This window comes from Grus americana, chromosome 1 (genome assembly GCF_028858705.1).
Source record: "Grus americana isolate bGruAme1 chromosome 1, bGruAme1.mat, whole genome shotgun sequence".
In the NCBI taxonomy this organism is placed as follows: domain Eukaryota; kingdom Metazoa; phylum Chordata; class Aves; order Gruiformes; family Gruidae; genus Grus; species Grus americana.
In genome coordinates this window covers 81,626,960-81,652,194 of record NC_072852.1, presented here as the reverse complement: position 1 = coordinate 81,652,194, position 25,235 = coordinate 81,626,960, and the positions used below count along the sequence as shown (strand labels likewise).

General features: G+C 39.2%; 1 protein-coding gene across 8 annotated transcripts in view; it reads left to right on the top strand.

The window, feature by feature from the left end:
• Nucleotides 1-3,640: 3,640 nt before the first annotated feature.
• LOC129215548 (potassium voltage-gated channel subfamily KQT member 1-like) overlaps nucleotides 3,641-25,235 on the top strand; it is a 537,892-nt gene continuing 516,297 nt past the window's right edge. For 7 of the 8 annotated variants that reach the window (XR_008580024.1, XM_054848960.1, XM_054848954.1 and 4 more), the window contains exons 1-2: nucleotides 3,641-3,779; nucleotides 5,369-5,937. Coding sequence is in view for 7 of the 8 variants with exons in the window: in XM_054848960.1 (XP_054704935.1) it covers nucleotides 5,555-5,937 (383 nt within the window). In the remaining variant the exon portion in view is untranslated. Of the gene's footprint in view, nucleotides 3,780-4,773; nucleotides 4,975-5,368; nucleotides 5,938-25,235 lie in introns of all 8 variants that reach the window. The other variant, XM_054848911.1, reaches the window with a different exon arrangement.

Here is a 25,235-nt window from a genome sequence, read left to right as displayed (position 1 = left end):
TGAGTTGCATCTTCGCCATGTTGCCTAGTGCTTTAGCATGGAACATTTAATAGCATTATTGTACCTGCCAGTGCAACTAGGACTCCTTCCCTTTTCATTGCACAAAAAAGCAGAGTTTGTCTGGGTAGGGTGGGTGGTTGGGGTAACAGAAAAGATGAATAAAACAGAATAAGCAAAAGGACAAATATCATACAGTTGGTTTCAGTTTGGGATTGCTATATGTCTATTCACAGTGGTTTTTATTTTAAAAGACCTAGCTATTTTTGCTGTCTTTATGGTCAAAGGTTGCTGAACAGCTTTTTAACCAAACAGTCAAAATGAGAATTAGTCAAAGACTTCCAAAACAAAATTTCAGTCCATATACTTGTGATATTGATGAAATTTCAAAAAATGAAAAGGATAGCCTTGGTGGGGACAGAAGAACTGATCTGGAAGTTGCTACTAGTTCCCCCTATAATGATCATGTGAATTAATTAATTAATCAATATTTCCATCAGATGGATAGAATGTGTTTAATTAGAGTCAGCATAACAACCATGTTTTAAAGTATAAGATCTACCTTAGTTTATAGGAGACTGACATATTCTTCACATCACAGCTGTTACTAATTTCAGGCATTCCTTGAAGAACTTGCATTTTCTGTCCGGTAACACATTTTATTTTCAGTTTGAATGGGGAGAAAAAGATCGGCCTGAGGGAATCAATTTCTTATAGCAATTCCATCATGGGCACGAGAGATGTACAGAATTGTTACATACTTCTCTGGGTCAAGCAGTGAGCCTTGTAGACTATCTATATTAATACTAAAATAATGAAGTAGTGCCAACATGCATAAAAGGCAATTTAGGATTTCAGCTCTTCCCCCATGTAATAAAATGCTATAATATATTTTACTTGACAAGCTTTTGGGAGTGAATGGAAACCCAGTGTCACAATCTGCTGGTTTTTTATGTGCCATCCTTCCAATATCATAGTACACGTTGTAACAATCTTAATTTATTTTCAGCATGTCCTTGCGAAGAAGAATGATGGTATTCATGGTGGACATTACATGGATCGCAAAATGCTTTACAGACAACTGAACTACGTAACATATTTGCAAGAAAGATATTACTCCTATTTTTGATCTACAGTTCAAAAATGCAAAGTGCAGGGAGTAATATTTTGTGAACTTGGGGCTCAAGCCTATGCCCTGTTCCAAGATCTCTAATTACCCACAGTAAGCTTCAGTTTACACTCCACTCTAAGACCATTGGCTCACCAGGCTGGGAAGCTCAAGGAGAAAGCAAGAGTTGGCATTTTGCCCCTTACAGGCAGCCTGGGCACAACCAGTTCAAGCCACACAACATGCTGAGTTTGTGCCCCAACATGATCACTGCTAAAAAAAGAGTCTATAGCTAAACCAGAATGGTACATGGCACTCAGCAGTGTCTAACTTTTAGGCACCTACTTCTGGAAGTGGAATTCAGAAACCCAAAGTGGATGTTTAAGAAAGCTTAGGTCCTGAGAATGGAATTTGAAATGTACAGAGAAGCGCAGGAATGTTTCTCAAGTCTCATCTATTATTTACCGTTCAAAATCTTTTCTAGCATATGGGTTCCGTATTATTTCTTTATGGTTCTTGCATGATTGATTAACACTTTTCTTCTAAAATATGACCCCTGGAACAGGCAGTGGCAGTGATATCAATGGAAAATGGGTTTGGTCTTGTGTTTAGGGTAGTCTGAGAAGTGTCTCCTTGTCAAGAAGGGGTTCAAATCTGCATCTCAAAATAAGACATTTCCCTGTGCCTCCCCATCCTGGCCTTTTGGTTATAAATTATCATGTTTGCTATGCCTAGTGCTAAATACAGTGCTGTCAGTGTGGGGTAGATACACTTTGAGCATGTGGGCTGCATGAGGCACATCAAGATTAAACATGAGATGAGAAGTGAGCCCAGCCATAAAAGCCACACTTTTATATATATGCAGTTGCAGGGTGTTATATGCATATATAATTTTACCAGTGAAAACTTCAGCAGTTAGACATTCCTGAAATCACGCATTTACATTTCACATAAGTCATAAATTAGATAGGTGACTAATTGCCTTTCAGGAGTTTGACCTGAAGATGTTAGATATTAAATTTGCAGCAGGTGGAGGTGAAGGAATGAGTTCATGTCTTCCACAGTTCAGTCTAATAAAATCTTAACACTAAGTGGTTATCTTTTCCTTGATCAAGAAATAGGAGTCAGATGCTCTGAGTTCTATTTGTGCAGTGTTTTCAGACTTGCTGCTATTATGTTGCATTTCTGTGTTTGCAATGAAGCTGGGTACTACTTTTCCCTCAAAGGCAACGGATTTTAAACCTTAAAATATCCAAGATAATGACTGGGGTTTTTTGGAGGTTTTTTTCTTAAATGCTTTTTTTCCTACATACTTCAGCTAGTTATTTAGAGATTGAATAATTATGTTCAGGAGAGATCAGAGGTGAGAACAGACAACAATTTTTGCATTTAGGAAATTGCTGTCTGGAAAAGTTAATACAGCAGATAAGGTATTAATTAATGCAGAAGTCATTTCAAGGAAGAAGCACAAGTGAAAACCTGGAGAAAGATTTCTGTGGCTCCAATCAGGTATTAGTCCTCCTCAATGGCTCAGCTACAGTACTATCTGGAATACTGTATTCAGTTATGTGCACAGTGTAAACTGAGAGTCACATAGCATCCAAAGACAATGTTCTGGAGGGGTTGATTTTTAAAGAAGTGAAAACGTAAGACTGATCAGACTATATTTATCAGAAGAAGAAAGGAACTAAGAACACTTCCCCCCCCCCCCCCCAGTGGTATGGAAATATAACTGGGAAACTAAGAAAGGAACTTTCTGGGATAATCATTCCAAGGAATGAGGTCTCAGCCCCATTCACAGTTATGATAAAAGCTGAAGGCCACGTACAATGGCAACATTCCCCCACTGCCAGAACAAACAATGAAATGGTGACCTCTGTTTCATTCTCAGCCACATGATGGTGGAAAAGTGGGAAGCAACTCATGTTCAGAGTACTGGTGTTTCAGACAACAGTCTGTTTTCTGTTGCAAAAGGGAGAAGAAGTAGCAGTATTCACTTTCTCCTTTGTGATTAGAAAGTTCAACAATTAAATGAGGGGTTTGATGCTGGAATGGTTATGTTTGGTATTCTCTTCCTCCTATATTAATAAAAAAAATGAGCTGTAGTTCAGAAAGGCAATGACAATAGAGGACACTGATTTCCCATTACTTAATGTAACCTAATGAAGTGCTGCTTCTGGTTTTGCCAAAACTTTGATGGAAAAAACCCAAACAACTGAAGCTGCCTGTTTAGACTTACTCAATATGAAAGGCTGCTGCAGAGCCTCCAGCTAGCTAGAAGCAACACCTAATTCAGTCCTTTAAAAGATGTGCTGTAAGGAAATGCCACTCTTAACCCTTTGCAATTAAGTGTATGCAGATAAGAAAAGGACAGAGAGGGAAAGGAGGATGATCCTCAGCGAAATTAAGCTGTTGCTTGTGATTGCTGGTTTGGACAACAGGAAGAAGCAGAAGTAGCTCCTCTCTGAACTTGTCAAAACTGTTCCTCAGTTGTTTCTCTGCCTTTTCCAAGGACAGCCATATAAGGCAGATAAAAGGGAGGGACCCTGCCTTACTCAGCGTGGGTCTTGGTCAGCTGGAGGCAGCGTCAGGCAGCAGCTCCTCTCCCGGCACCTATCCAGGGAGTGTGCTGTATGGAGCAGCTAGGAAAAGGACATGTGACAAGAGAAAGCAGGTACTGTTTGCCAGATGGTTTCAGCTTTTTCTGTGCTTTATGTCTGACTGTGTGGGATCCCCTGTTTTGATTAAGCAGGCTAGCAAATGTGTTTCAGGTAGCTGTTTGCAGCTGCTGGGTAGCCAGCCTTTGCTACAAGGACTTGTCTGGGTAGCCTCAGCTAAAATGAATGATATAGAGGAAGTGTACTTCTCATAGGTTGTAGATTGACTTGGATGAAGGGCTTTGTGTTTAAACTTCATTGTTTGGTCCCTACAGCTTTTCAGTTTTAAGAGAATTGATTAGGGAAAGGAAGTATTTCTCTGTCTGCTATAGGACTAATGTAGAAATGCATCAGTCCACTTTACCATGGCCAGTGTTAAGAAATGAGCACATTGTAACAAGTCAGCTACGCCATGTAAATATTTTGTGGAATAACTTAAGAAGGCTCTGTTCAGATGTACTGCCAAGGTAGTTCATCCACAACACATAAGGATCTTTAAGCAACACCAAAAAATAAGCTTTATTTAGAAACAGGAGATAAGGGCTGAAATTATCTCTCTCTAAATTACTCAGTTCTGCTGAGGCTAAAGTAACTCAAAATGTGGGTGTGAGTCTCTTCTGACAGAGGCGCAGTCAGCTGCAGCTCCTAGACATGTGGAATTTATATTGCAGATAGCACAGTACATTACAATATCTCATTACAGACATAATTTTGACATTAGCATCAGCAGTGCTTTGAAGTTAAAGTCATGTCTCATGATACTTTTAATATTCTCATACTTTTATAATATTTTCATTTTAGCTAAGTATTTTACATGAGGAGGCTTTTCATGGTAGTGTGTGTAAGAAATAAGGCAGTACACAAAATGACACTTCAGAAAGACAGCTACTCTCAGTCTCACAAAGTGATTAATATTACTGCTAAGTATCTGTGTATTACAGCAGTTTAAGTCTGCCCCATGAAATATATATTGATCTATAAGAGTCTTATTTTCTATTCTCTTTTCTCTAGGTACTTGCTTGAGGGTAGCAAAGTTTGCAGCAAACATAAAATGGCTTGAAGAAAATAAAGAATCAGGCCAGAGTCTTTGATCTTTTCCCTTGTAATACTATTGACCTCCCAGTGACAGTTAACACTAATGGCATCCTCCTTTTTACTCTTGAGGAAAAATTGTTCCTGAGTACTGTGGACTGCAAGATCAGATCCCATGAGGTGACTAAATTAATTTATTCAAGTCTTAAAATCTTTCTGTAACATTGAACTCTAGATCTCTTGAGGTGTAGGTGTTGAAGTTCAAAACCTCAGTGTAGTGTGTTTCAGGCATCAGCAAATTTATAAATTCCAGGAAATTTTCACAGTTCCACCTCTAATCAGGAAACGTCAAAAACTGCTCAGTTTAAGAAAATAAGGTCTCAAGACAACTCTCTGCTGTACTAGTGTTGCACTATTTTAATAGTTTTAGGCTTCCTTCTTAACAAATGTAACGTTGAATCATAATTTTCTTTCTTCCTCCAAAAGTCTTAACCTCTTTCCTTTCCCAGCTTCCTATTACTTCTGGTGTCTAGCATGTGTCATTGTCTAATACATTTTTCTCTTTTAATTTCAGAGGCTGTGAGTGACAGCAGGTGACAGGCTGACAGCTCACACTTGTGTCACAGAGAAGCTCCATGATAACAGCAGAAAGTCATCTTATCAGCTGCTGGAGAACACCCTGAGCAGAGAGGACATACAATACCTTCTTTATGATTTTAAATATTGATCAGCGTTAGTAATACCTGTGTGTTGTTACAGAATGTCTTGTGATAGTGGAGAAACTGTTGGGCACCCGATGTATAACCGCTGTGGACAGGTTCGAGGTTCCACTTCCCAGCTTAGCAGTCTGAATGGAAATAGGAAATCTGCAGCATTGCTGGAAGTCAGGGGGAACCTAAGCAATATGCAGTATTCTTCTGTGGCACTGGATCCAGAAAACCTGGTGAATAATGGATCTGGGATTCCCCGTAACCCTGAGGAAGGCACAAAAGCTGCAGCCTCGCCAGAAAGTGAAGTCCGCAGGGCCTGTACAACAAAGTGTTTCCATAGCCATTATTTAACTAAAACTAGTACGCAGGGAGACGTCTACAACTTCCTGGAGAGGCCCAGTGGATGGAAGTGTTTTATCTATCATTTTACTGTGTAAGTACCTACACTTTCACATAATCTTTGGTGTAAGAAAAATCTGAAACTGTCCACTTAATCAGCCAGAAATCATAGTACTTGAGCTCCCAGGCTGAAAACCTGTTGCATGAGTAATCCCATTGAAAGCAATGGAGAAGCCAGTTTCTCAGAGGATCAGCTGCTATATCCATTAACACTTCCAGAGGATGGCTTTGTATTCTTCACTTGATATTTGTCTTCAAAGATGTAGACTGTATATTTGATATTTCTGAGGGGAAGTCCTATATGATCACATCAGTTTTTATTGCTGCCTTAGCTGCTTTGCATTGTTCCAGCTACAGATGCTGCAGTTTTTAGCATGAGATATGGGAGGTTCAGCTGTGATCAGATATGCCACATTTTTATAAGTCCGTTTTGCTCATGCTGAAGTGCCAAAAAAAGTAATTGGTTGGACAAATATATAACATTACTGATTTGAATTAATTTACAGTCATGAACATGAGTACAAATTTAGCGAAAAGTTTTTCATTATGCCATATATGTACTATATGCAAGGAGGAAATTAAGGCTTCCATTTACCATTGTAAAAACAGTGGTTAATGTATTAATACAGCTGCTACTGTTTTCCTTGAGCTGCTTATGGTATCTGTCAAGTTTAGCAGGACCTTAATTACTATTTTGAATGCTGCTTAAAAAACTGATAATTTGTTGTCTTAGCTGTAGAAAGGGTCCAATTTTATTCTTACTGAGGCAAGAGGAACTTTTACTGACTTTGGTGAATGCAAAATGAGCCAAAAGTCCTTGCTTTTATTATAAAATTAGCATAGGTCCTGAAGAAATGCAGTGTTGAAATTATTCTCTCTCAGATGAATTTTTCTATGGCCTGACTGCATTTTGGAAAAACTATTATCAGTTATTGCAGTCAGGAACTGCCCAGAAAAAGATATGACAATTATAAGAACGAATCATAATGCTTCTGTCTGTCATAAAATAGATGGTCTTATTGATATTTGCTTCCTTTCATTCCTCAAAATCATATATGGATTTTTTTTTTAAAGGATTTTTTGATTCATGAAATTTTGCCAAGTAAAAGGATAGGGCCTCTTTCAAGGACTATGCTTATAGTATATAGTAATTTCTAAGGCTTAAACAGATGTAATGTGTGTAGATTTAAATATGTGAATAGTCATGATTTAAGCCTATTTGAGGTTAGGACTTATTAATCTAGCTAAAATGCATTTGTTTCATCATCTGTGTTGTTTTTATCTCAGATTAAGGTTGACCTTTAATATGTACTTATATTCTGCAATGGGCATTTAAATTAAAAAAAATAATATATATATATACACGCACGCACACATCTACCATACTAGAAAATTGGAGAAAATATTGGTATTACTAACAGAAAGCTCTTCTTTTTTTTAACAGTACAAGGATTCCTAACTTAAATGAAAGAATATGTAAATTGACCTTTTTTAAGAGCTTTTCCTTTGAGATTGCTTGAAAGCAAAATTTTTAAACATAGGTTTTGGCCAGCATTTTGTCCTAAGTATATTTGTCCTAATAATTATTCCAATAACTATATGGCGTGTTCATTTATGTAACGAGTTACTGTTTTGGAAAGAACATACTATACAACATTAAGTATCATTAAAGTTAAACATTGTTAAAGCAATGAGGTGCTAATCTAAAACATAATTAATTTTATAATGAGAACAAGCTGTATTTTTTTTAAAGAAAAGTTTCCTATGTTATATTTGTGGGTTTGGGGTAATTTATATAGAGTTGATCTGATGATGACTATTTTCATAACAAATCCAGTCTTCCAAGTATGCAGCTGATATTTGTATAGCCTGGGAGAGCTGGATGTGTAGCATCCCTTCATTGTCCTTTCGTCCTTCATATGCCACAAAGACCACATAACTCATGTACAAACTTGTGGGAAGTTTCTATCCAAGAGGGACTGGAGTCTGTTCTGATCTGGAGCCAGTTCTGCTAACTTTCCAGAAAACAGGCAAGACAAGGGAACAGCAAGTGCTCCAGGGGGTAACTCTTCTTGCATTCTGAAATGACGAAGATAATCTCATTTCATGTAACATCTATAGTATGCCTAATACTTCAGGTTTCTATTAAGGGAGTAAACTTAAGGAACTTTATAATGTATGTTAGAAAAGGGAATTATTTTTGCCTAATTAAGTCCGGAATTAGTGTTATTTTAGTGGAGTTATTCCAGGCTAAAATTGTGATTTCAAAACAAAATGTTTGAAGGGGGGAGTGGGTTTGGCTGAGAATTCCCCCTCTGAGTCCTAAAAACCTTCTCACTTCTTAGGTAATTTTCAGCTTCACTGGAAGTACTGTGGAATACTTAACTCCTGAAATCCCCAAGAATAGGGTAGATGACAAGTTAGAAAGAGGTGAGGCCTTGAGAAACAGCTGTGACATGCAATAGCAATACATTGATCCTAACCAACCAGTTCTTGTGGCTATGTAAGAACCTCAATGTATTGGATATCACTGTATGTTAGAGTCCAGCTGTTTGCCACATGGTCCTCAGTCCAGAAAAAGAAGTGCATGTCTGGCTTGAATTTGATTTCTAAACTCAACTACGTACTTGTTTAAATCACACCTACATCTCAAGATATTAGGGTATAATGCTCATATTTTATCTTTTGAATGAGTAGTACAATATGTATTGGTGATAATTTATGTATGGTAATGAAGTTACTTGGTGAATCAGTTGTAAGTGAAGCCTTATTCATGTGATGAGTTTACATTTCTGAAACGTATATTTAATTACAACTGGAATGGCTCAGTCACAGTCTAGAATATTGTGCTCATTGGGCTAAAATACAGTGTTCACATACATGTGAACTGGGGGCGGCGGGGGGGGCGGTATGTGTGTGAAGCCGGACAGTTTTCCTGATAATAAGATTATTGACCTCCGTTTAGACACCATGTAGCAATGGTCATAAACCAAAACCAGAATCCTATGTCTGTGCTCAAAGTGCTAGAATGTAATTGTGGTGGGGAGCGTTACCCTGCCAAGTCTTTGCACGCCTCTTTTGCCATAGGCAGAGGGTGGAGATGGTCTGGCTTTTCTGCCACATTTGTAGAGGCACCAAAAGTGCAACTCAAGCATATTGAAAGAAAAGGATCGCTGTATGTGCAGACATGTGTGCTCACACACACAAGTGGTGATTGATAATAGAACAGTACGTTCACTTGTGCTTGTTGTCGTAAGTTAGTTTGTTCGGAGTGTGACTGATAGAGGCCACCTTATGTCAGCCTAAGGCTGTGCCTACATCACAGGGGAGCCCTGTGCTGCACACCTGCAATGGTCTCAGGTCCCAGCAAAAAAACCACTGAGTTTGTGCTGAGGCTAACTGTCCATATATCTCAGCAAGCAAGGATCCATAGCACCTTGTCCGCTCATATACACCCTGTTGTTTTCACTCACTGCAGTCCAACCTCCCTGTCCTATCTTTTCCATTTCTCTGGAACATCCAGTGACTTCTAATTTTGCTCTTTCAGCTGCTGTTGGCTGGGTAGCTGACATTTGTAGTTAAAAGCCAGAAGTTTAAGGGGAACCTGGGTGGGTAGCACTTGGATTAAGAAGAGAGGAAGTAGCACAAATGGCTACAGTGAGTCTGATGAAACAGGGACAGAGGAGAACCTGGGACCAAGAGACAGAAGGCTAGATTGGATTGCCATAGAAACTGAGACTGGTGCCAACGATGCTGAAACTGGAGGAAAAGCAGTACAAAAGCAGGTTAGCTTGAGAACAAAGAGAAGCAGACTTAAGCAGGAAGGACAAAGAAACAAGGACTAGCAGCTTTTGGAGATCAAAAGGCTGGGTAGGCACAAGGAGCTGGAATTGCAGGACAGCTGAAAATGGTCAAGAAGCTCAGAGAGAGCCACTGGGAGGAAGAAAGGGTAGGAGATGACAGCTGGAAGCTAGGGGAAAGAGGGACCGTGGAATTCATGACGGGAGAAGGAACCTTTCACCCGTAGGCAACTGGTTTGAATCTCATCCAAGTCAATAGTGAAGAAGAAGTAATGACTGTGGGGAGATACAAAAGGAGCTGTTGGTCTCAGTCCAGTTCTTAGTGAACGGATGTCAGCATCACCGCTGGAGTTAGCACAGCTGGAAGGCTTGCTGGCAGTCAGTAGAGAAACCACAGGCTGGTTGAAAAGGGAGGCAAGACTGAGGCAAGAAGGAGGCCCATGAGAGGGACTCTTAGATTGTGTTCTCAGGCCTGCCACTTTCTTGTCGTGTAACACTGCGAAAGTTTAAGTGAGAACTTGCAGCTGTTACAGGTTACTTTATGCTGGTTTGGCCACTTGTTAAATGAGTGTTAGACCTTGTTCTCATTTAAAAGTTAGAACAATCTTTATATCCCATAGCTTCCCATGGGATGGGGTGAGCTGATCTAACAGCCCATTGCTAACAGACCACCTCCAGTTCTGCTCCACTTATCCACTTCATCCACTCAGCTTGCTCCTGCCAGCTCTATTTGTCCTTGGATATCCTTGGATCACTGAGCCAGTTCAACTTATTAAGCCAGCAGAAACCTAGCCCAGCAGGAAAAAGTGGATGGTCTTCTGTGAGGTTAGTAATAAACATTCAGCATCTTCAAGTACCATCCGCTATTGTTCTCTTAGTGGTCCTAGTGGATCATAATCACCTGTTAAATTTCATATAAAATTGTATGGAATAATTGTAAAATAACACTGCAAATCATCCAACAAGTACTGCAGACCACCTGGTATGACTGCAAAACATCTCACAAATGCAGAGGTTTGCCTAGCAACAAAGTCTGCTCTCTAGGGTCCCTTATGATTTATGGGGAAACAACTCCTCCAAATGGTGACTCAGAGAGAATAATGGCTATTCCTCTGAATCACTCTTAGGGTATGGTGTCTGTCTCTGACTGCATGGCAAAGATAAGGAGGATGCACTGCCTACAGCATGATTTCACAAGAGCTAGCATAATAGTTTACCAATACCCAAAGGGTAAGGTTCCCTCTCTCACCTTCCCTTCTTCTCTCCTGGCCCCACATTTCTCCTGCTGCTTCTGGCACTAGTTGTAGCCCTCCTAAGTCAGCTCTTTGTAATGGCAGAAATCTAGCCCAGCAAGAAAGTGAGTGGCTTTTGATACTTTAAGGAGTTATAGCATGTCAGCAAATGGTCTGATGGTACTGGAACCAGTACTAACCAGTTGACCAAGACTGGAATGGGATGAGGGAGAGCCCTCCTTTTTGCCATTGGAGAACTGTGGTGTTGGCTCAGTTGCCTATAAAAACATGCCCTAAGTTTGCTTTGTTACACCTCTCCTCCTTTGTACTGACTCCCACAGCTTCTTCATACAGGCACATGTGCACATACACATCCTTGTTCCTGGCAGCTTGTTGAAAATAACTCATTGAAGGAATTACTGATGAGTAATTTAAAAGTGCATGCTCCTTACAAATCAATATCAATAATATCAATAATGTTGCTAACTTAAAACTCTGGGGGGAAAGTACAGAAGATCGAGAACACGTTTGTAAAATGGTGGCTGGCCAGCTAAGAGTTTTTTCCTTTAGAAAAGATTCTGTGTACCAAAGGCTGTGTCACCATGAGTAATACAAAAAGAAGAAAGTTCAGATTATTGGGAAAAATTAAAAATTGCAATTTTCTGTTATTATTGTTTCTCTTCAAACTTTGCTTTCTCTTTTTTTTTTTTTTTTTACTTCTCTCAACTTCATGTAAGAAATGCTGTAGTCGTTTTCTGTTAATGCAATTGAAGAAGTTAGGAGCCACCATTCTGGCTGATAATTTTTTTTTTTTTTGGCATACAATTGCTGCTGATATGTAAAGAACATTAAAAGGCAAAAATATAAGGGTCTAGTGGTTCCTTTCAATGACTGTGGGGCACTTGCCTGCATATCTTTTGGTTCTTTGAGTGTAACAGCTCTCAGTGAAACTACATATATATATATATATAGCAAGTAAGTTAGCATAGTGTTCTCCTGCTTCTGTTTTTATCTGTAAATGGAGCCTATAGCCCATTATTTATAACTGTTTATCTCAAAGGGACTGTCAAATTCCCATTTCTTTCCTTCCCACAATTATCTCTAGAATGCAAGCAGATATTTTGCTTTTTCCAATGATGTGATTGTAAGTTTAGAGGAATTATAAGCATATGACTGTTTTGAGAGTCTGGTTTTGACCTCGATGTCACAGCTTAGGTCTGGACATGATGTACTTTCATAAGGATAAGTTAGGATTGCTTATTATTATTGGGTTCAGGGTGTTTCTTGTCAGCATAACAGTTAGTTATTTGGATATTTTATGCAGAAATTGAACTGACAGGTTTTCCAATTTAGAACTACAGTAGCTACTTTTCATGTATATATTAGCTACAGAGAGGTACTAAGCTGATGTCTTGTCAATGATGATAAACTTCAGGTACGAAAAGATGCGCAGTATTAAAGGAAAGAAAGTCAAGAAGTATTAATTTTGTTAAAGTGGAATGTTCCTCTTACTGCTTAGGGTTGCATGTTCAACTGAGTGATATGGTGGAACAGCTTAAGTTGTTAATGGCGGTGAATATTAAGCAGAATTATTAAGTAAAGTCCCAAGATTGGGCTGTTCTAAAAATACATGGGGACACTTACAAATTTTTAGCCTCTCTTCCTAAGGAAACGTGGTTTATGCAACCACACTGTCTGAGCGTGTCTGTCTGAAAGTGCCTTACCAAAAACTTCTGAGCCAGTTGGCAAGCTTCAACTAATATTGACAGAGAATGAGACATGTCAGAGATATTAATTTTCTTCACATTTTCTTAAAATAAGCATTTGGGTAGAGGAGAGAGAAATTAGTAACCCCAAAGATGAAAACACTTCACTTTGAGCCCGATTAGATTGTTTGGCACCAAGAAGTCTTTTCAGGAGAGAGATGTTACAAAATTTCCTAAGGAAGAGCTTTGATCTGAGTGTACTTTGCTTTAGGCACAGAATAACCTAACCACAAGGCACAAAGCCACAGGCTACATAAGTTTTATTTTCATTTTTTGAAATTATTGATGACTTTTTCCATCATTTATGTAAGAAATTCAATCCATCCTATTCTAGAAGCTCAGTTTTGTAATAGACCGTTCAATGAATATGCATTAATGTCCCCACAGGCTAATGTTGTTTCTATAGTGAAACCATTTGTTTCTATAGTGAAAACAAATCCTGTAGTGTGGCGTTCATATGGTGCTATTGATGGAATTTGGCTATGCTTTTGTGGAAAAATGCTCTGTTCTTACAGAAACTGGCAAAATAAAAAGATATTACTTGATGTTAACATTACAATTGCTCGTTAACTTGTGGACTCCACATGGTATCAAACTCAAGAAGGAAAGTGTTTCAGATGTCTTCATGATAATCAAGCTGACGTTAACTTATTACTGGATATATTTGCACAGCATCATTCGATGCATTTATTTCCCTTTTTTGATTCTGAACTTAACCATTAATTAATGTGAGTACTACAAAGAGGTTGGTGTTACTTTGTAAATGGTGGTAGTAATTTCCTGTCCCTGTGGAGATGTGTCATAGATCACATATCGAAACCTACTGATTTTTTTTTTTTTTTTTTTTGTGTCTCACAGTCAAGGTCAATGATAAATGTATCAGAATCATGAACACCGATCATGAAGTCATGGTGATGAACTGTTTCTGTCAATGTCTAAAGAACTGATTAAGTCTCTTCTAGAAGGTCTTAGTGATACAGAATCAAAATGGAAGCTTGATTCTGGGTGTTGTAGAAATATTAGCTAGTTACTTCTGATTGGAGCCAGCTGGAGACATTCATGTTACATGCAATTGGGCTACCAGGCATTTCTGGATGCAACCTAGAATGAGCTGAAGAAAAAACTGAAAACAGATATCTTCAGTATATTCATGTTATAGGTGGAATTTTCCTTTAGTTGAAGGCTTAAAATCTCTGAAAATATTTTATTCTGAGGCAAAATAGTCTCAGATATGCCCAAACTCCCTGCCAGGCAGGCTGCCTGTTAGTAGAGTCCAAAGCTAGGCAAGTTTCCATTAAAACCTGTCTGATCTCCTTCTCCAGTTCTCCTAAAACCAACACATCCCCAGACTACTTTCTAATTTTAACATACTGGTATTTTTAACAGAAAAAAAAATGTTCCTTTACCAAAATTTCCAACCAACTCTAATTTGTGTATGATCACATATGTATAAGCACAAGTCCTTTTGACAAAACATCAAGCCTCAGGAACCCGGAAATAGGTCTATGAGAGAACTGAGGGACATCAAAACTTGCCTACAAAGGCACATGGACAAACTTCTTGTTATGACTTAGTCAGAAACTCCTTTGGATAACAAAAATATGTAAGCACCAGGTTTTATTCAGACAAGCAGGAATGTTTTATAGAAGCACATGGCTATTCAACATAAGACAGTATAATCTCATTTACAAGAAAGTGAAGTGCTTCATGCGCTCAGGAATGAGAATATCTTGCACTTTTATAGCATGAAAAAATGGAAATGCTCTCCTTAATTTTCCTGCCACAGAATAACCACTTAAAATAAAAAGCAGCCTATGCCTCTGGAGCCCCTCAAAGAACTTTCTGTTGGCTAAACTCATTTATCTCCCTAACAACAGGCTGCCTTAAAGCTGTCAGTCTCCACTGTACAATTCCATAGTCTATCATCAAGAAAAAAGCTGAAGCTCCAATGGGTGGAGTTACACATAGATTTACTTGGACATATTACCCGCAATCCAATCTCTTTTTCTTGTAATTTAACTCCAGCTGAAGCAACTGTATATCTTCTGTCCTAGTGTATAAGTAGAACAAAATATTTTGGCTCCACATCTTGGAGCAAACAGTAGCTAGGATTAAAAAAAAAAAGTCTAAGAAATTTAAAAAAAAAGTAGTATTTGGATATAATTTAAACTGGAGACATATATAAGCCATTTGCAATTATCTAGCTGAAGGGCTTTCATATCATGAAGTCACAGCAACTCAGTTTTGAGGAAGGAGTACAGCAGGGGAAAGACATGTCTGGTTGTGTTAAAAACATCTGTGACCCATGATCAAGGCATCTAAATGCTACAGCACATAGGTTTCAATAGCTTTTCTATAATAATTTTTGTTGTTGCAGAGTCAATTAAGTTTGGCAAGCCCAAAAGGCCACAAAGCTGCTATTTTGTATTTGGTTGCCAAGGAATATATCTCTGTCTACCAGTTTATAAGTTTGTCCCCTCGTCACCCATCCCTTTTTTGTTGTTCAAGAGATAACATTCCCACAAGCATCTCATATATTAACACTTCAAGTGCACTTATCTGCAGTATATAAACACAAAAAAACCCCACATGCACATATAGTCTTTGCTAGAAATGGCATTATTTCATGCAAAACTTAAAAGTAGGAATGATTAATACTTCTCCTGTAAGAGCTTTCATTAGGCTTGTCTTCCATGGAAAATGAGATTGTTATAGCACGACCTTGAAAGAGTTCATCCTTGATAAAGTACTTCACATCATTTTGCTCTCAGTGTTGTAGTTAACCTACTAGTTCTAAGCATTTGTAGGCTTCAGTAGAGCATGCTCATAGCCAATTAATTGTCCCTGGCTACAATAACAACAAAAATGTGTTTACAGTTGCACTATCTACTCTCCAAAATGAAGCAATGTTTAGGAAGATCAGGACAGAGAGAGGTACTCATTTGCAGCCTTTAACCCCGGTTGGCCAATTGTCCAGTACTGCCTATTTAAATTTGTTAACACATGATTTAAGGACGATGATTTAAAAAACACTGATGAAAAAGCAGTTGTATTTTTTGTATGCATGAGGCTTAAGGAATTTAGGAGAAATCAAGAAATACTAAAATTTAGTGTACATTAGCAAGTCCTCTCTTGGGAAAGGATACCACCTCCATCTTCTGTTGGTGTGAACTGTGTTAAGTGAGAATCCAAATCCATATGAGAAATTCTCAGATTATCCTCTTTCTTCCAATAAGTAAAACTTTTTTTTTCCTTTTTTCTTTTTTTATAGAGAGAGGGAGGAAAAGTCTGCAAATAGGTGATTTGGGGTAAGTTTCTATCTTCAGAAAAGTAAAAAATTGAAGGAAAGGAAAGCCAGGTTTTTTGAGAGGAAATACTTCTCTATTTTTAGCAGCTATATGGTAGAAAAGGAAAACAGTATTTGCTGAAGCAATATCCAAAACTATGTCTTGACATCCTTAGGAATCACAGGAAGGCTCAAAGAGGACTACAAAAAGCAGCACCTCAGTTCTTCTAGGATAGGAAAGAGTAGACCAGCTCTACTAGCTGGTAATTATTTGTGTCTCCTCCTTATCAGCTGCTTCCCTTTAGGCACTTAACAGATGCCAACAAGTGAGAGTGTTCTCTGTTGATGTAAATAACTACTTGCAACCAAGTAAACAATCACAACCTGGTTTCACCCCTTTGCAGCACAGAGAACTGCCCATTGCAGGAGAGAGTACAGCTAGCAGGGAACCAGAGAAAGCAAACTGGCAGCTGGTGGGCAAAGGGAAATTTGCACATGACAAAGCTTTAAGTACTTTCACCCCAAGCCAACAATATTAAGCTCACACCTGTCCACTTACCCTACCTATAAGTATCCCAGAAATCTAATCAGAAATATTTAGGGAGCTCCAGGACCTGGTAGTCATTTGTTGACAAGTTAACACTGGTAGACTTTGCTATTGCATTTTGAGGAGCAGCTTGTCTCTCAAACCGAAACATGAAGTGAGACTTAAAGATGAACCAATGATATTTAGTGGTGAGTCTTGCTAAAGGTTTGTATGTGGTACCATGTATTTGACTGTTGTCTTGCTTTTTATAAGGAATATGGAGCTCACCCAAGGTTTTTTGTACAGTATGTTTAAAAAGGTCATTGGTTAGAGCTATGTTTAGCATCCCAGAGGCTTTAGGAGCAATCCACAAGGAGGTTTCCTGATTGTCTAAGAGGCAACAGAGCTGTAGCTTGTTGGATTCTGCAGACCAGTTGGCGATTAAGGCATTAATCTTTAAGGTTAGGCTTCTCAAAACTAACTTGAATTCTGGTGCGTGGCTCCAGACACGGCTCTCAATGACAGAGATAGTAACCTTAAAAAGACATAAAGGCAGTATGTGCTGACTGCTGGTTTAAAGATATCAGAGGGAGAAGGAAATTCCATTCCACTGTATTAGAGAAAAAGGTGCACAAGGATTGTTTGTTCCTATGGGTATGGATTTACTTGGAGGGCAGGCAGGACCCAACCTTTGTTTGTACTTGTTTTCAGTGCATTTGTCATATCACTTGCTCACCCAGCTTCTTCACACTGAGGTTGTGTCCACCCATCAAGGGCTACCTGTGTTAAGTGAAAGGGAAATTCTATACTGTAAGACAACTGCCTGGAACAGTATCGTTTTGGTTTTTGTATGTTTTTATACCTACCTTAAAATGTTCCTGTTGCTTTTGCCATCTTCAGTCTATCTGATAATACCAGGAATTATCTGGCTGATAATACCAGAAATTTATCTGTTTCAAGTTTAATGTCTAAACATTTCAAGTAAAGAATGGGAAGATCTGCTTTCATGTTGGAGTAGTAATCAGGTACTTGCCATTCCCACTCACTTCAGCAGGCTTTTCTGTCCTCATGGAGATGACAGGTTGCAGTAGCCCACAGACTGTACAGCAAGATTGTCTCAGGTCTATGTCATCTGTTTGGGATTACTTGGAAAAAGGAAGAACAGCTGTGTTTGAAATGTAAAGCATTGCTAGTGAGTGAGGTTTCCTGCATTTTGGGGAGTTTTGATCAAAAAGGAACTCTTGGTATTGGGAAGACCTTGGTTCGAGGCACCTCTTGCATTTGGAGTAACCTATCTTCTGGGACTCAAAACTGGGTGTATAAGACTGTCACAGAGCCTGGAGGAAGTCAATAGAAAACTATCACGTGTTGAGTGCATGCCTGAGCAGTAGAACTGAAAGTCTTGGTTTGTTCACCGCTTTCAGCTGATAGATAGTACTGGAAAGACTACTACTATCCCAGCTTTCTACTGGTATTATACACACTAGAGAAAGTTTCTGTGTTCTGGATCTTCTGTGTAATAATTAATTCTGTATATGCCTACTGAACAATTTTTTTCTTCATGTTATTCACCAAAAGAATGGAATGTACTGTATTGCCTGGTGATACCTGAAATGTAATGGACAATAAAATACAGTTTTTTGTCACTGCAGAGTGATTTGTTCCACGTACAAAGGACCGTGGAACGCAGCTGCAAAAATGGCATGGTTGCTGTTCATTTTCATACAGTTAGGGATTATTTTTGTATGGTTCTGTGGGACAGCACAGGGAATATAGAGTGCAAGAAATGTGCTGGTTAGGTAGTGCTAGGGAAGATACAGAGTAGGATACAGCTGCAGGCAGTTAGCAGCAGCAGATGTGGAGGGAGATGGTAGGTGTAAAGAGAAGTTGAGAGCAGAAATGCTGCTTTGTTTAACATCTGACAAGATAGCACAGCTTTTGGACTGCAGGTTTCCTGAGCTTCTCGCTGATGACACGTTACTCCAGGACATGGCAGCATACGTGTGCTCACTTTAAACTAGTTAAACTGCTACCACAGCGGACTAGGAAGCACATGTAGCATTTTAGGCAGCTAACCTGTGCTGAGACAGTCTGCCATCAGCAGTTCCCAGACTAGCCAGTTCAAAACTAGCTTGGGAGTATGTGTTTCAGCTCTAGCAACCTTTGTGTAGACGTGCCCTGAGGTGAGCTTGGGAAGTAATCCCCCATGCTGCCAGGGCACTGAGTGTACCAAAAGGCTGACCAGAGCACATACAGCCTGTCAATGCACTCAGAGCCCTAAGAGCAGCCCTGTTCTTGTCAAGGTGTGTCCCTGCACTGTGCAAAAGTCTGGTTTTGGAGGGTGACTTGTAGAAAGCTCTTGGTTTAGCTTCATGCATGTTATCCACCAGTTCCCAGGAATGTTACTGTGGTCCATAGCCCTGCCAGTTGATGAGGTACTGAAGCTTTCCACAAAGTAGTCGAGTAATCAAAATCTGCTTCACATGATATTCTGGCTGCCCTTGTACTATGACTGTGGGCCAGGAGTGGGTTGCTGGTAGGAAGTGCATGATGAGACATTAGCAGGAAGACCTAATGTACTGGGTTGATCTTCATGGATCTCAGGGCAATTAGAGCCTGTTGGTGCCCTCAAGAGCCCTGACATCCTTTCCATTGTTTCAGGTTCTCTGTAGATTCAGATGGACAATGGCAACATGCAGTGTATTATTTTTAAGATTATGTTTTCAAGTGGGAGGCTACGGAGCAGAGCTGAAGTCAGGAGCAAATTCTGCTGTCACGGAATCAGCATGTTTTACAGCTTCTGAAATAGTCATTGCAACATACAGGCAAAAGACATTTTAATTCTTGTATTTCTTTTATCATATCAGGAAGTCAACAGGTAATTCTCACTTCTCTCTTTTATGGTATGTAAAAATACACAGCATTTAATTTGAGTATGAACTCTCATGAGCACGAAAATTGACTTTTGGATACAGAAAGCAATAAGCACCATCTGCTTCTCAAGATGCCTTTGCTAGTAAGAAGCTTAACTTTATTTTGATCTATATGAATGTAGTTAATTGGTTACAACTAATAACACTTTCAATGGTTCTATTTTGGGATTCATATGTTTATTTTATCTTGATATTCAAGACAAAAATCTGAATCTGTTCTATGTCTGTCTTAGTGTACTGATTCCTAGATTTGATATTATATTAACAGGACAGTTATTTAAATTTAATTATATATTTTTGTAACTTTCACTGTTTCAAGTCTAAAAACTCAAAAATAAAGACAGATAAAGAACCCTCCAAATGTTGATAAATCTTTATGATTTTTAGTCCCAATAAAAAGTTAAAGATATAAAGGTGTGTTAATATTGGTAATATTAAGTTTAATAATTTATTCTATAGTCTTAATTTTTAGAAGTAATGACCATTTATGGTTATAACAGAAATTAAAGCAAGCTGCAGGTGTTACCTGCAAAGCAGGTTCCTGTTGTCTCCTGTTTGACATCTAAAATGGTGTCCAGAATTCGCTGTCTAAAATTCAGTCATCTTAGCTGAAAAAACTGTGGAAGGAAATTAGATGAGAAAACACACCGTGAACAGAAAAGAATCCTTATCATCAAAACAAGACGACAGAAGCACAAGAAAATATCAAACAAGCAAAACCCCAATCGACAGCTTGAGGCACTTCAATCAGAGATTTTATTTTGCCATGGCCATTTTACACATTAGCTTCCCCCTGTAATCCTCCATTTTGCCAGAGTTTGTGGAATTACTCTCCTTTTATATGGAGGAAAATATAGCACTCCAGCCCTTTGACCAAGTGTATATTACATGCTTAGAATGATGTAAAAAGCATCAAATAATAGTTCTGAATGGAAATTCTTGTATATAAGAAGACCATCTTAAACAGGTTACAAAGACTAAAACTGGCGTATCTCTTCTTTTCCTTTTTGCCTTTTTTTCTCATCATAATGAATGAACTGAGATCTGAATAGTCCCCAGCTGTGTTCTTCAATCTGACCCCTACCCTTAATTTCTTAGAATCTTAAGTCAGGCTTGATTTCTAACATATTCGTCTGTCTCACACTCCCCAAAATGTTCTTATTTTGAATGAATAGTCACATGCTAGCAGCCATTCAGTACTGGCAAAACTGGGTCAGATAATGGGATTTGTGCTTTCTCTCACTAATACATCAGGAAGCAAAATGATCTTTCACGGTCTGGGTGATGTGCTGGCCATAGGTCCCCTAATTCAGCTCAAGGGGTAGATCTGCTGCAGTCGCTTAGTTAGGTTTTATGTGTGAAGGGAAATACATTCCTGATGTTGGCTACTACCTATTTTAGAAATGCCTCAATCCAGTAGTAGCTAAAGAAGCAGTATTTTTATAAAGGCTTCCATAAGTAATTACTAAGTAATTTTGCTAACTTTTTTATTTGTAGGGCTTTTCTCTCCTGTATGTGCATGGTGGTTTTTTGTGGGGTTTGTTTGGGGTTTTTTTATTAGAAAGGGTTCCATATACTCTTCAGATTATTTTTTTTTTTTTAAATACTAAATCCTTAGGTGCCAGTACAGTTGATATAGTCAACAATTAAAACAGCTGTTCAGCAAGGAAAACGTTAAACTAACCTACATTATGGTAAAATCACAGCTGTGAAAAATGATTTGTACATTCTGGTATCTAGGAGTATAGATTCTACCAGGCAACCTAGGAAGATGTTCTTCATTAATCGAAGAGAAATTTTGGAACTGGGAGGACATGATCAACTCCAAGTCATGCCTTGACTTTTGTAGCATTTTGTTGTTACTCACTTAGGAAAACTCAATTCACCTTTGGTGTAATAAAAAGCAGCTGCAGTGTGAAACAGCAGGTCAGCGTTCAGTAAACACAGTTTTATGTTGCACCGAAAGGCTTCAGGATAGGACAGTGGATTTAAAAACAATTCTACAGAAGTGCGCATTTCAGTGCAATTTGAAAGCTTCACATGGAAGCGATAACACAATGTTAGAGTGCAGCAAGGAGATCAGTAAGAGCAGTTAGTCCTTCCCTGCCTGGCTAGGGAAGACTGGGTGCTGTTAGGGCTTGGGGGGGGGGGGGGGGGGCTGGTGGCTCCCTAAGGGCTGGAGACTGGGAGTGTTGGGGGCTCCCCAGGGCCAGAGTGCATCACACCACACCAGCCAGCGAGCAGGGAAGGATGGGGGGCAGCCAGGGCAGTCCCAGCCCCAATGCCTGGATGCATTGGGCATCTCCTTGGGGACTGGGATGATCTGAGGGCCACAGGGTCCCTGACAATTGTCTGGCTAATTATTAGCAGTTTTAATGTCTACTAACACTTTTTTTTTTCTCCCCATATAAATTGTCTTGCTGGAAAATAATATGGATTAAACGGAAAAATCACTGACATGGTTTTAGGATTTACAACTGAGCACGCTTGCTAGATGTATCTTTCAGCCAAGGTGGGCTCAATAAGAAGAGAACTTTGTTTTTATAAAACATAGCTTTCTCTGGTGACAAACTACTTGCAAGAATGCTGCCACTGCAGTTTGCTGCTGAGCCATGCAACAGACTGATACTTGCTCTCCCCTCCTACGGCACGTGTCTCTAATTCCATACAAATTATTGTATAGTCTTCTAAACCTCTTGTCTCTGTGCTAGAGCTTTGCTGTGATTAGAGACTGCTGGAACACCTTTACTACCAGTTCATGGCATGTTAGTTGACCAGGTGAACTGCCTTTGAACTGAGCTTGCTTACTTTTGGTTTTGTGGGTTTGTTGTTGTTGCTGTTCTTGCTATTGGGTATTGTAGGGAACTTGATTTCCTTACTCACTGATTAGTTTGCAGTTATCTTTGACTTTGTCCTCACTGCAACTTAGTCCGTACCCATCTCGTGAGCTGCCCTCATGCTTATGGTTCTTGTGCTTTTGCCACAGCTTAGCATGACTTTTTATCAATTGGACAAAGAAACCACTCATTTCCCCGTCATGATGTTAGTTGCTAAATTCTCCTTGTGCTTTCTGGCATTCAGTCTGAGTATCAGGCTTTCTGACATCAAACTCTTTCTGTGCCAGGCATGTTATTCTTCCAGGTTCCAATAAACAGGCTGTAATAATTTCTCATCTTTTGGAATAAAGGTCAAGAGTCTCTAGCCCATTCATCCCTGCTTTAAGTTATCTTGGAATAACACAGTATGGTAGTCTGGTACTCCTCAGAGCTGATACCATCCTTGCCTGCCTTGCTCTGAATGCCAGTCTCAGCTGTGTCTTCACCAATAGCTTTAACTTTCATATGCTGTGTAGGTATCGTTGTGTTGTGTCATGCAGTTGGCAGAAGTGACAAACATGGTCATTAGATGTGGGCGCTTCAGTGCTTGAAGTTGTTAATAAGCGTAGTGTACAAAGAGAAAAACTCTCTGCTTGACATTACCGGGAGGGTTTTACATTACGATGTGGATTTGGGAAAGGAGATTATTGCAACTGAAATATATCCAGGTGCTCTGAAGCTAACCCTTCCCCTCTTGCAAAAAGCAAATCTTGATCTTTTATGACCAAAGTGATCAGCAGTAATTCTACATTTCAAATAAATGTGTTTTATATGAGCATATGATACTTTATCACAGAATAGCCAGCCTATCCTGTGCTAGCAAAGTGATGTCTGTTATTCACTGGGAAGGAGTGACACTCACTGGCCAGAATATATAGTGCCATGAATTAACTGAATTTAAAGGGTCCTTCGAATGGTGTTAATGAGTGTAAATTGGGAGGTGGGGTGGGAGAGGAGAAGGAGAGATAAGCAACAATTAGCTGGAAGTTAGAAAACTTGCAGGCTCCACTAGCAGCCTGTGGACAGTTCTAGGTCCCTTAGTAAATAAATGGCACCAATCGTCCTCCCTTATACATCCTTATGCACATACATCCCTGCACTTTGTATCACCTTTGTCTTGATTTATCCCTTTTTTTGAGGCTTACAAATTTGGTTACTTTTTCTGAGGCCTAATAGGAGATGTAGTTGAAGATGTAGTGATACCACCTGCAAGAATATCCAGTTCTTCTCTTTGCTTAACCTAGAATGGAAAAGGAGAAAAGGTGTAAAGTGCACTGTCATCTGCAGTAATTTCACAGACAATACTTAGAATGTGAATTACCCCCTACTTTTTATTTATTACTAGTGATGACAGCAAAAGCAGGCAAAGGCATTTTGAAAAGAGGTGGCTGAAATGGCAGGGATCTGGAAGAAATGAACGGGCTGTGTGTACTCAGAGGAAGCTTCATACCTTTATACATGCATTTTGCCTAGAAATAAGATCTGTAACAATGGTAGGAATGGAATAGCAGTCTCATAAGAAAGATGAGAACAAACAGACTGACTAGTTGCAAGGAGTGCTTGGTAAGTGTATGCTTGAGTTGTTTGATGTGGTTATCTGTAGTTATTTCGGGGACTGGCCAAGTTCCTGTGTTCCCGTAACTATTGACTGGATGATGGTCTGTGTTTTAAGAGATCCAAGTTCTATGCTTTTAACACTGACCTAATATATGGACAAGTCTGTTCACCTCTTTGTGTCTTTTTCCATTTACCCATCATTGGGATTGCTAATTGGAAGTAAAAGCTTGTCTAGGTGAAGAAACTGTCTGATGGAGCACAGCATCTAACCGAGTGGGGTACTCAGTGCCTATGAAGGCTTCTGTGTACTAATGTATTCCTCTTGTATTAAACGTAATAAGAAAAGGAGAATCTGATAACCATGGGTACCTTAATGTTATATCTGTATTTTCTTTACATGGAAAGCAGTTCTACTGTGTTAAGGAAAGCCTAAAGATTTGCATATCCCCATGACTAGACTGTTCTAGTATTGGCCACTGGCAATACACTTGTGCTGTAAACTCCTTATCAACTTGCTCTTTTTCATTTGACAAAGGCTGGCTTGTGTTTCAGTCTCTTGTTCTCAATGCTTTGCTCTGATTTTCTTTTTTTTGGAATATTGCTCTCCAGTAACAGTGCTTACATGAAGAAAGTGGGACTTTTGCCCCCTCTGCTGGCTGGCTTATCTTTGGTCAGTGCAGTGGCTCATGAAAGCAAGATAGCAGTTTTATTACCACTTGGACAGATCTCTCTACCCCCTATAACATACCACCATTTTCAAAGAGAGAAACATTTTGGGCTGGAAGTAAAACTACTGAGTAATATGGTCAGCAATATGTGTATGTTGAGGTGAAAGAAGTAGCAGGATTGAGTGATGGGCTTTGTAACTAGGAAATCATGAGATCGTGGCTAAGATCTGTCCTGTGCTAGAAGCGCTGATAGCCTTAAGATGTGTTACCTGGATCTCTTTTACTTTTCACTCTTATTTTTTCTGAAGACATTTCAGCCCCAGGTATTTGCCATTAATGAAGAACTAGAAATCATTAAGATGCCCACCACAAACACATTTTTCTTTAAGACCATCAAAAATGGCGAAACAGCTTCCTGAATATGACAGACTCAGAGAAATCAGATTTTAATTTTCAGTAAGCATGATAAATGTGTTTTTCCTCATTTATTCCTCTGACTCCGCATAACAATTTCTTTCTGCTGCTCTTTCCTATGGGTTTGTCTGGGTGCAGCAAGGTCAGGGCTACTCCATGAGAGGGAGCGAACCAGGAACAGAGGCTGACCCCGCCATGAGCAGGGACAGTGTCCTCACCATCAAGACGCCTGTTTTAATCCTCAGCACCCAAGTAGAGTGGGCAGAGCAGGGTG